The sequence below is a fragment of the Amblyomma americanum genome, chromosome 2 (genome assembly GCF_052857255.1).
Source record: "Amblyomma americanum isolate KBUSLIRL-KWMA chromosome 2, ASM5285725v1, whole genome shotgun sequence".
In the NCBI taxonomy this organism is placed as follows: domain Eukaryota; kingdom Metazoa; phylum Arthropoda; class Arachnida; order Ixodida; family Ixodidae; genus Amblyomma; species Amblyomma americanum.
Genome location: NC_135498.1, coordinates 206,846,938 through 206,859,263, shown reverse-complemented (window position 1 = coordinate 206,859,263; position 12,326 = coordinate 206,846,938). Strand labels below are relative to the sequence as shown.

Sequence of the window (12,326 nt, the reverse complement as noted above, 5' to 3'; positions counted from 1 at the left end):
AGCCGCAACAACCCTATGCCTGAAAAGTTCTTAACCTCATCCGCCCGCCAAAACTGCTGCCTCCCCCTGCTACACTTACTTCCTCTTGGAATCTACTCCGTTACCGTTAAAGGACCAGCGGCTTTCTGCATGCCAGAAAGACCGAGCGTCCTGCTCTGCCTGCCTAACTCATTGATCGTGGTTTGCAGTGGTTTACGTGGTTTGAGGTTAGAAAAATTTATGCGCTCTAAAATGTCTTCCAGAGTTTACGTGGTTGGGTCCGCATTCCAGGACTCCCGCGGTGTTGGCTTTCTTGTCTGGCCGGCCTATTCAGCAAGCTAAAGTTGGTCTTCCTTTTCCCAGCTGGGATGCCCAGGTTCCCACTCTTCCGGCGTGGTGTTGTGGATAATGGGCACTGCAACTATTTTAAGGCAAAAGCAGCATTACTTGCCTGTGTTGACGGGGTCGTGTCACCAAAACGTGTCTTAAAGATGTGTCGGTAGCAGTTGTGGGGAACTCTTGAAGAGATAGCGTCAGACAAGTGGTTGTAATCGACCGAGAATGATGTAAGAATGCTGCAGAAAAAATTATGTCGATAGAGCGGTTATTTAATTAATAAGAGCAAAAAATCTCCAAAAACTGGGCGGAGCTAGAACACCATGTGGCGCGAAATATGAAAACCCGAAATAGGTACTGAGTAAATTATTTAGTGAAATTAAATAATTAATGTCTGAATTACAATGAAAGTACACAAGAAACAAATTAAGGCAGAACTAAAAGTGAATTAAAGAATTAATCAACGCTTTGGCATTCCTTCAATGGTGCTAGCTGCAGTGATCTCTAATTTTTCTGACAGGCCCATGTGGTATGGTTAAGTGTGGGTCCACATTTGTCGCCACACCAGAGACATTTGTCCCTATATACGATCGGATGTATCTTGTTATATAGAGAGAGACAAGGATATTAATACGTTTGTAGCTGCCGCCATGACACAGACAGCTCCCTATTTAAAAAATTTGTGGGGCGGGGGATGCCGGCTTCTGGTGCCCCGGAAGTGCGCCAAAATGTCTGCGTAAGCACGGGTCAACACCTCGGTCTCTGACCTCGGTCGGTGAGCGTAACCTCGATCTATGAGATCGGCCTGGAGATTCCCGGCGATGCCATCGTGCCCCAGAGTACAAAGTATGTGGTGGTTTTCGTCGCTTTCGCCACCGGCCTTCTAAATCTCAGCTGCTGTCTGTTGCGGTCCAGGCTTCTCTTTGGGTCTGCGGCCCAGATAATAAGAATGATGACGCAAGTGACATGTAGAAGAAAGGAAATGAAGGCGGAAGACACGCTCAAGTTAGTGAGAGTGCTAGTGGTGAGCAGAGCTACCTACAGTCTTCCCCATGAACAGCTGAACCAAATGAAGAGGGAACAACTAGAAGCGATCCTCGGGCAGGCTTATAAAACTGCGCTAGGGCTGCTAATAAGAAGGCACCTTCTAAGATGACGGACCTCGGCTTAGAAAAAACACACGAAGAGCAGCACATATGAGGGCAACGTGTCTCTCAGAAGATGAGGCTGCAGCGAACTGCGATGGGGTGAGCTCTTCTCCTGGGCTATCACGACAACATACCGGAGATTGAACTGACGGTAGACATACCGGACGGATCCGGCTATATAGTGCTAATCTCCAAGAACATGCATCCTGTAGTTCATCAATATAGACTTAAGGCCAGGGCGGAAGTCTTAAACAAGACCCAGCATAACAGGAAGAATGCCGTCTACGTAGATGCGACAATGTGCTCAAACGGAAGAGATGCGGCAGTAACGGTGATCGGCTGCCAGTAAAGGAGAATTTCTGCGCATCGCTACAGAACTGCACCGTGTCTGATGCCGTGGAGGCCGCTGTGTCTCCAGTGGACGCTGATGGCAACAGGTCCGGACAATAGCTAGTAATTGTGACAGATTCACAAGACGCTTGCCGGGGGTTCACTAATGGCAGACAGAAGCTTTGGGCTAATTGATGCGAAGGCTCCTGCTTCTTCGAAGCACGTGGTTTCGAATGGTGCTTCAAACACAAATGTAGAACATGCTCTCGTTAGAACACCTGCTGTTACCCCTACTGACGGGAAATTTATACGATAAAATATGTACAATGTGCCTGCGCTACTGTCAGGATGACCGCGCCAGCGCAAGCATAGCGTACCGCCAAAGCAATCGCTAGGAAAAGTGCACCTGCAACCATTGAACTATTGGTCAATAACGAATCGACGGCGATAGTTAGTGTGTTCAAGTCATCACTGGGTTCGAGAGTCAAGAACCAATATATTGGATGATCATAACCGAGCGAAATATCGCCTGTGGTCTTGATCTGTTCATTCCGGTTTAAATGTGGCGTGTGAAACACGCTATTCTTGTTTTGAACTGCACTTGTGAGAACAAATAAAATTTGTATACAATGTATGCAGGTAAAGGAGATATGATCGCGGCAGTGGTGTTTGTTCAGTGTTTCAGTTAGTTCTCAAGAAAAGAAGCAGACTCGAGTGAAAAGGCAAGTCTCACGTGAGACTCTGAGAGGCCGGTTGTTTATGCAGATTACAAAGTGCGGCCTGCAAACAGGAAATCCTTGTGAAGCACACCACAGAAAGCGCGTACTTCTATTGAGCCACATTTCCGTAAGAATGACAAGATCAATTCTGTTGAATATGTGGTCAAATGTGTAAGTTTTATTTCCTAAGATCTATTTGTCGTGCCTGCGTTTATATTTCCCTTTTGTGCCTTACAAACTTCCTAGATGCGCTTGACAGCGGTAAACATGCCTGGACAGTAATCTTCAGAAGTATTGTAGTTTGTACCCTTCAGAATTTGAGGACATGAAAGAACCTTTCCATTTAGCTTAAAATGAACAAATTTACGGATGATTGGTCTGTCGCGGTCCGCCCTCAACGTTCCCAGTCTGTGAGCTCTCTCGATATCCATAGGGGCAAGGGTAGTGTTTAAGCGCGTACTGTTGGTGGTTTGAGGAAGGAGGCGGCGCAGCGCTCTCGAGCTGACCTTCTGGCTACTCGCCCGTGGGAAAGGAGGAAAGCGTCGGCTTTCTTGCTTCTCCACATCGCGCCTCGCCGGCCAGGGAAGGGTATGGCATTCCTTAATTCCCACATTTTTCATGCTCGACATCTTTGAGGCCAAACAACAAGAGATTTTTTTTTTCTGTCGTTCGGATCATCGAGTCTGGTTTCAATACTGCCAATGCTCTCAGCTTTTTGTTAGGAGAGCTCTTGGAAGTTTTCACTTGTTTCTTAATTGCTATCATCGTTTAATTCTCGGCTTCCACTCTGGTTAGTGGGTCTTTAATTTCATCGAATGTTTAATCACTCTGGGAAAGTTTAAGGCGAGTGGATTTTATTTCTGCACGAAGAGAGGCTTTCTGCACGAAGAAATGATCGCTCAGAGTGTCAATGCAGATGTCATTCTTTCAGCACCCTATAAATTGCACAGGCTTTCTATGCTTGCGAACCCATCGGAGAATCTAAATATCGGGTGCCGGGCCCGGCATGCCAACAGGTATGCTGACTGTATGGAGGGTATCGTCTACAAGATACCATTTTCACGTGGCAGCTTTCGCGTTGGCCAGAGTGGACTATATGCATGCGACAAAACGCAAGAGCACGCCAACAATGTATGAAGGATGCTTGACACTCTTTCGATTCACTGCAGTGCCTGTGACTTCGATTCCGGCGGCCACTGTGCTCTTGATTTCGTGTGATGTATAGTCACTGACGCCTAACGTACGCAGATCACAAGAGAGATACTTGAGGCGCTGTAGATAGGACGGGCAGTGGCGCAGCAAGCGCGCCATCAGTCGCTCTTTCGGAAAAGGAGGTTCGGTATATGTCTCCTTACCCCGTGACAACTTTGGATTTCTCTTGTAAGTCTTTGGTTTTGTCCTTTTTCATGCGAAAGCTTTTGTTGTCTCATAAGTGGCGTGTACGGGACCTGTCGGCAGACAGTGTCCGCACGAACTGTCAATCATCTATTATAGGGGCCACAGAATAAAAGTTGAATAAATAATTATTTCCTGAGCGTGAACGAATAATTAAATTACTAAATGATTCAACAAATAGGTAAATACTTGAGTGGACCAAGTGGTTAATATTTTGAATTTATTCAATATCTTTACAAATTATTCGGTAATTTAATACAATCTTCGATTAATTCACTAAACTTTTAATTGGGTATTGAACTATATTACATCATTATTAATGAGTTCAGTTAGTGAATTATTTCACACATCCATCAGTAATATGATCGTATTGATTAACTACGCAATTTCTGCTGCAGTCAAAAACTAATGAATTAATAATAATTTGGTGCACTTACTAGACGGTCTAGCAAAGGGACCCACGTCTTCGGATGTAGTAGAAGTGAAGTTAGACCGAGAACACTACTTAGGAAGTACAAGGGCAAAAAGAAACGAACACGCCGCAACATAATCGTCAGCAATAAGAGAAATGTTTTCGCATTAGAGCACCTAAGCAGATTTAAGTGCACCCCTGGAATTCTTTCTCCCTATCGTCTTCGTATATATTTCGACCAATGTTTCGAAAACAAATTTATTTCGAAGTTAGTGCTTGTCAGTGTCTTTTCTCATTTTCTTGTTTTTCTCCGCCCTTTTTTCTCAAGAATGAAACTGGTTTATGGCAGTTAAAATTATGTGCCTGATTTTACCTCGAAATGAGTATTTTAACACTCCTGAGGTTCCTTGGACCGCCTTTTCACGCTCTTTGTTCTATAGCCCGTGACACGCTCTGCTCATTCATTTAGCCGCCAGATTCATGACACTGTGATCGACACTATGCGTGTCATGCGTCTCTTCCTGCCAGGAGACATGGGACGCACCTTCGAAGACGAAGACCGAAAAGAGTTCAGAGGAGCCGGCGCATCTGGCTGAGCAACAAGCCGGTGGCCCCGACGGCCGGCTCAGCTGGTTCATAGCGGCCCTCTGCTTCCTGGTGAACCTGCTCTTCTCATCCTTCTTCCGCTGCGGCGGACTCTTCTTCACCTCCATCATGAGCACATACGATGCTAGCCGCGGCTACGCCTCGCTGCCTCTCAGCATGTACAGTGGATTCGTTCATGTCTCCGGTGAGATTCTGGATGGACCATTGATTTTCAGCGGGCACAAATGTGAATGCCGGCTCTTGCGTCAGCAATTGATAGGCAACGCCACGAGTACTGGACTTTTTGAACGCTAAAATCATGACCTTCCTGCACAGCAGGCCATCGAGGCGCGTCTGCGTCGTTTTCTGGCGTGACAAGCCTAGTACCCGCCACATATTGTTGAAAACATTCTGAGCCCTTTTCCTTTAGAGCAGCGAATATAACTAACCAGTTTTATGTTTGTACCACTGCTCTTTCGCAACCAATTCAGCTCGTTTGTATTAGATACACACATCTGTGGCACTCAAGAAGCTGAGGTTCATTTTTCAGAGAATTTAAACAGAGCGTAAGATTCCTTCTAGTGCTTACACCAGAGTTATTGAGGCAACTTTGTTTTTTTTTTATCAAGAGAACATTCACAGTTGTCTAGCTACTGCTTGAGTAGGTGTGCTGATTTCCGAAAAATACTTCGTTGATATGCAGGCTACGCCTTAGTGAGGAGGAAACCAAGCTATCCTTTTCGAATACCCAAGCGGGAGCCAGGTTTGAGGGAAATTTCTTTTCATTTCTGCTATCGATGCACTCAACCACCTAACGATATATGCACTATCATGAGTAATGTGAACAGTAACACAGGAGCGCATGCCAAATAGCCTCGAACTCTACCCGCAGCAGTTCGTAGCGGCTGCTTTCTGAAATAGAGAGGAAAGGGAGGTGCGTTCTTGCGATTATAGAAGCAGGTAACAAAGCAAAATCCTTTCCACAGTGTTGCGAAAAGCGGCCACAATGTATCGCCACCAGGAGGATTAGAGGCTATCTGCCACGCACGCCCGTGTTCCTTCTCATATTACTCAAGATAATACGTGTTCCCTGCTTTGCAGTAGGTCACCAAGAGGACAACAAACCGTGAGTGCTTGCTGCACTTCGGGAAATTAACGTGAATGTCGAAATAAATGTTGTGACTATCACACCGACTTCATCGCTGTGGTTCGCATAAATTTACTGCAACCGCACGTGTCATGGACACATGCTCGACAATGATTTCCAGCGCACGAGATACAGTAAATCGCGCCTGCAAATTAGGCGCGGCCGTGGAACGATGGCGACCTGCCGTTTTCAAAGAACCGCTTGCACCGCGGTGCGCCAGACAGCAAATTTTGTCTGCGCCGCAGAATGGCTCGGGATCCTGGTCATTACCTCGACAATGTCGGCCGCTGGCCATTGAAATTGGTGCAAAAAGAAATGGCCGCATGTGCAAGTTATGCGCGTGCATCAGGCGCTCAAGACACGTCAGTAAGAATATATCGTGTATTTATGCGTTGAAGGAGCTAAAATTAGTTGCTTGAAGAATTTCACTGTCTCTTGTTGTAAATGAAAATTCGAAATATTCAGGCATTTCGACCTCTACGCTCCTGAATGCAACGTTTTTGGCACAATAACAATTCCCATAAAAAAAAAGATGTGTTGTTCTAAGTTTTTATTATGCTGTTCCTATCAACAGTAACTTATAAATATCTCTATATCGTCAATATAGCAATTAAACAATAAAACCGTTTGCATCTTTCAATTACTCATAGATTGTCATCAAAATTTTCTTCCTTGCAAATAATGCACTTTTGTTATGTACAGATATTTGTGTTTTAAATTTGTACTCCAAATGGGCGGCTATACACTAACTGACGTGTCCTTTGTACCTCTTGCAGTGTATCTTACTTATTCGGTACTTTAAAGTGTTTAAGAAACTTCATGTTATTCTGTTGTTCTAAACAAGATGCAACCCACCATTGTGTTATTTTATGTGTTTTTTAATTATGCTATAGACGTTTGGTACTAGATTCTAATTTACTTATTGGGTTCCTGCTTTACCCCCGCCATCTTTTTATAATTCTTACCAAATAATGTATTATTTTCAGACATTATAATTAACCATATAATGCCTTCCTGGAACAATCCAGACGTGCTTATCAGTATGTTTAAATAAAGAAAATAAATATTTTTATCACGCAACGCCTGTGGGTTATAAAGGGTTAATGTGTGGGCAGTCCCGATATTTGTATGCTTTCAGCCCTTCCGTATATTCCGTATATGTAGCGGGGCTGCCCGCGGCTGTTTTTCGATGCACGTACACGTGGCATCAAAAATTGCTGGGGCACACGTGCCTTCAAGAACATCATTCCTGTATAGCCGGGGCACATAGGCTGAAAATGACAGCGCTTGTAAAGAGCTGCTGCTCTTAATACCAAGCTGTAGATTTTCATTTCAGGCTATATGCATGAAGTAGCTTACTCAAAATTTGCGTTTTACCCAACGTGCGGTCCCCTTAATGTTTTGACGCTGGGTGTACAATGGTCAGTAAAGAAGAATTGAGGCTGTGCCTCTCGCCGGCACAACAACTACTGCCGGCCGGATCTTCAGCTGACGTGCGCGACGGCCCATTTTTCTGTGCTTCTGCGCTTTGCGACGAAGAACTTGCGGAAAGCTCAATATTAAACGCGGGCTCATTGCGCCTGCGCCTAGGTTTGATATCTTTGCAAAGTTTGCTCCGTCATAAGCTGCAGGAGCATAGAAAACGCGTCCTCAACGTACACCAGCTGAACATCTGGTCGGCAGTATTATTATGGCGCAAGAGGGATGGGGAGCAAAGGTACAAGACTGAAAAACGGCTAGGGCTAGAAACCACGCACAAAGAACGGGAAAAAAAACACGACACACAGTGCTCACTGACTAATTTCACAGAGCAGCCTCATATTTCCATAGCAGTCCGTGGCACCAAAAAAGAACAATATATGAAAGAACACTGCAATGCGGCATAAGCAGGGGCACCCACACGTTCCCCGTGCACGACGCAACCAGAAGTGACAATAAAACAAGAGTTCAAGACGAGGTCGACCAATAACGAGGGGTGAGAAAACCAGATCGCCATATCGAACCTACGCCTACCAGGGGAAAACCAACCCTCAAGGAGCAAAAAAAAAATATTATACAAATAATTTTTGCACTCAGCTACAGAATCCAGGCGACCAGGACAAGCCTTTTCTATTTATGTACAGAAGCATGCTCAGTGTGTGTTGGGTGAAAACAGCAATGAAGCCACAAAAAAATGAGGTGCTTCAGTGCAGAGCTCTGTACAAAAGGCAGCACTATGAAATGAGTACACCTAAACAGTAATAAACAGAGAGAAAATAAGGAATGATAACAAAACAAAAAGAGCAAGTATTACCACAACTGGAAACTCACACAGATAAAGTAAATTATAAAATAAAAGGCACAATAGCCTCTTTAGGAAAACGAATACATCCACCACGTATAACGAAAAAAACAGCCAGTGTCGCTGCGGATATTCCATTCGCACTCAAACTTTCAACACATTCCACTCGTTCTCACACCTGCTGCTTCAAGCTTTCAGCATCCAAGTGCCCTCTTCCGCGATGAACGAAAAACAAGCCATTGGAAGCTATAAGGTTAGGCCTAGATATAGAAGGCATAAAAATATCGTGTCCGTTAGAAGCAGGGATTTACAACATGCACCGTGCCTCCGAGACCTCATTCGAATCGCAACTTATGTATGAACTGGACAATCTCGGGACACGTTTGTGCATGCGCAAGCGGGTTGTCTTCAGTCGGTTGTGGTATGATCGAAACGATTTCCAGGGGTAGGCTGGCTGAGCCCGCACTGACAGGCGAAGCTCATGTCCATGCTTTCAGGTTCGTCTTGCGCGAAAGGGGGTCAGATTTTGAGATTGTTCTGGCCCACGAGCCGTCATGCCGAAACGTCTTGAGAGAGCAGCTATCCTGAACGCCACATTTGCATGCCTGCACCGTACCGATCTGCATTGGCCGTGACTGCAATCGTGCCGGTGGATCCCCTTTGGAGTCACTTTAATGCAAACACGCACTCGTAGAGTCGCTTGCTCTTACGCAGACCGTGCGCCTGACTCGACTTAGTCCGGTTGGTGCTAGGTAGGTGACGGTTTGCGTCGCAGATTATAAAGGATAACCGACGCGTCTGTCCTCAGCTCAGACTCGCTAATTACGGAAACGAACGATGGCGGAGCGCTTGCCCTCGTGATTCTTCTTTTACTTACTTTTTTTCCCCGGCCTCTGGGCCCTGCGGTCTTTCCGTTCACTTCGTTCGCTTTCACATCAGGGCACTGACCCAACTCCTGAGCCCATCAGCGACACTTTGCTGCCTTTTTTCTCGTTGAAATGGCACCACACTGTCATACGTTGTGGTAGAGCGATGTTGACTCATACCAAAAGCGACGTACCGTCTCGATGTGGTTCCCCATAGGTTGCAGTTAATAACCAAAACTGCAGTGTCACATTCTTCAAAGGGTTTTACTTAAACAAACACATTTTCCAAAAAGATTTATTTAAACAAATAAAGCCGCGTTTCAAATACAAACCTCAAATATTAGGTTGCGATCGATGTTCGATGAGACAGCAGTAGGAGAGCGTCATTCGTTTCCATGGTCGGTCACACTCCGCTGCTTAGGTTACTCTTTTTTGATTTGGCTTCCTAATTGATACACAAAATTTCCTTTCACTTTATGACATTTTAATGCACTTCCAATTTTTGCTCTTCCTGCTTGGTTCACCGGGTTCCTTTCGTTTATAGACGAAGTTGTCCGTTTGCTCTCAAGTCTTTTCTTCACTGGGTCTTTTTCTGCTTATTGAATGAGCAGCAACCATTATGTTATCGGCATCACGCGTCCGTCTATCCCTCACTCCTCTCCGCGATGAAATCGCTTGTGTAGCACAGCCGAAGAAATCACAGCTCACTTCACAACAGTACAGAACCGCGTGTTTAGGGCGCAACAGAAGTGCAGGCTCCACGCACTTCTCGATTCCCTCCTCTGCCTCCACGCGCTGCTTCCGTCTTACGTCGCAGCTGAGGTTCTCTTTGCTTCCCTCCCCGCCCGCCACACACTGGAAGCCCACCGGTCGCGTTCTCCAATTTTCCTCGTCCACCTCGTATCTCCTATTTTCCAGCTCCGGTTCTTCGACGTGCTCCCCACCACCGGCAACTTCCCGAAAGAGTGCGCCCTTGCTCTCCCTCGCCGTTTATACTTTTCGTCTTGGCTCTTTCTGTCGTTCTTGCACTTTCCTCATCCTACGTTTCACCCATCATAACTGCACCACGTTCTTTCGCCCTCTAATGCCCTTCGATTAAAAAATACGTGGACGAACGTTGCAATTGAATTGCGCAGAAGTGTTCTCCATACGCGTATCTCGACCTCCATTCGGGCTGTAATCTGAAGACTTGTGGAACCGCATTCCGGTGGGACCTGCTTGCAGGGACTGAGGCTGCAAGCAGGCGCTTCCGAATAGTAACCTGGCACCGCTCCTCTGCGGCCACGCTCAACCTACTTTGCACGTTGCAGTTATCGCATCGTATTTACGACGTTCGGGGCACTAATGACCTAGTACTGCTCGGCAGGGCTGAACTAAGCTGCAACTCTCCGTAAAGCGATGCTTTCTCATGGCGAATAATACATAAACAGCGCATTTACCTTAATGTAGCGCGAGGAACGACTTTTTGGGTCTAAAACAGGACAGAAAACAACTGTGCGTTAGCAACACGTGAAACAGGTCCAAAGTGTAGTGGATCATTGTACCTTTAAGGCGCCAACCCCCCCCCCCACCCACCCACCCACCCACCCACCCACCCACACACACACACACACACACACACACACACACACACACACACACACACACACACACACACACACACACACACACACACACACACACACACACACACACACACACACACACACACACACACACACACGCACGCACGCACGCACACGCACACCCACGCACGCACGCACGCACGCACACACACACAAGAGAAGAGTACGGGACAGAGCGCCACTCACAACTGGTTTATTTTGCAGAAACCACATACATGCATATATATACAGTGAGCCAGCGAATGCCCAAGGAGCATGTTCAATACATCAAGTCGTACACGATAAGCACCTTTCAAAAAACTATTTTTCCGCCTTGTACAAAGATATTGATGTTTCGCTGACGCACAAACTGCCTTTCTTGCTTATATAGAACGCTTCAATCAGTTCTCTTGCTTTTGCATTGCTACTCGTGGCAAGAATCCGCACCATTGAAAAACATGGCTCACAAGAGCGTGAAGGGCAAGATCTGATATGTTTAGGTAAATTTGGGCCCTCTCTATGTTGTTCCACCTTTATTTCATATTATCTGATTCGCTCATTGACAAAGCGCCCAGTTTGTCCTATATAGGAACCACTATATAGGTACCATTTTATTAAAGTTAAAAAATCATCAATAAAAATACCGGCAGAGTTCTGCAAGGAAACAGGATCATCTATTTCATTTATTCTCTGACTGCAATCAATAGGGCTGCCTGGGGTACAGAATAAAAGAAGTCAACAACATCTACAGAAAAAGCACACATAACCTCAACTTCAGATTTCAAAAATTCACCAACTTCTTCGGATCTTTTCATTAGAAACAGATCTCCTACTTCTAGTTTGCTCAAATGCTTCAAAAGAAAATTCTAATATGCTTGTAACACAAACCCTTTTCCGTAACTATTGTTCTGAATGGGAAGCCTTACTTGTGCGTTTTAACCGCAAAGAACTCTCAGCGCTTTATTTTTGCACTTATCCCTGTAAAGTCTACAAAAGTAAAAAGCCGCCCAGTGGCAGTGTGTGAACGTCTGGGTTTGGTCAGCCTTGCTAAAAAAATTGACAAAAGCAAACGTAAAGCGCTGAGAGTGTTCTTTGCGGTTAAAGCGAAATAGCAAGGCTTCCCTTTCAGAGCTATAGTTACGGAAGCATTTGAGCAAACTAGAAGTAGGAGATCCGTTTCTGACGAAAAGATCCGAAGAAGTCTGTGAATTTCAGAAATCTGAAGTTGAGGTTGCGTGTGCCTTTTCTATGGATGTTGTTGATTTATTTTATTCTGTACCCCACGCTGCCCTATTCACTGCAGTCAGATAATGTATTGAAATAAATGATCCCGTTTTCTTCCAGAACTGTGCCCGTAATTATATCGATGATTCTTTAACTGTTTTAAAGTTTTAGCTAGAGCCCACTTTTATAACATTTGACCAGCGGTTTTCTCTGCAGAAAGCGGCACTTTATATTGGATCGTGTGTCGCGCCGGTATTATGTAACATCTTTCTTTCACAAATGGACCAAGTCCTTCATCAA

The 12,326-nt window shown here is 45.4% G+C and overlaps 1 protein-coding gene across 7 annotated transcripts in view; it reads left to right on the top strand.

The window, feature by feature from the left end:
• The window catches only part of LOC144122116 (uncharacterized), a 183,924-nt gene that overhangs the window by 42,410 nt on the left and 129,188 nt on the right, over window positions 1-12,326 (top strand). For 5 of the 7 annotated variants that reach the window (XM_077655643.1, XM_077655644.1, XM_077655641.1 and 2 more), the window contains exon 2: window positions 4,848-5,109. The exons of the other annotated variants lie outside the window; for them this stretch is intronic. In XM_077655643.1, the coding sequence (XP_077511769.1) occupies window positions 4,848-5,109 (262 nt within the window). The remainder of the gene's footprint in view (window positions 1-4,847; window positions 5,110-12,326) is intronic. 7 annotated transcript variants of the gene reach the window in all.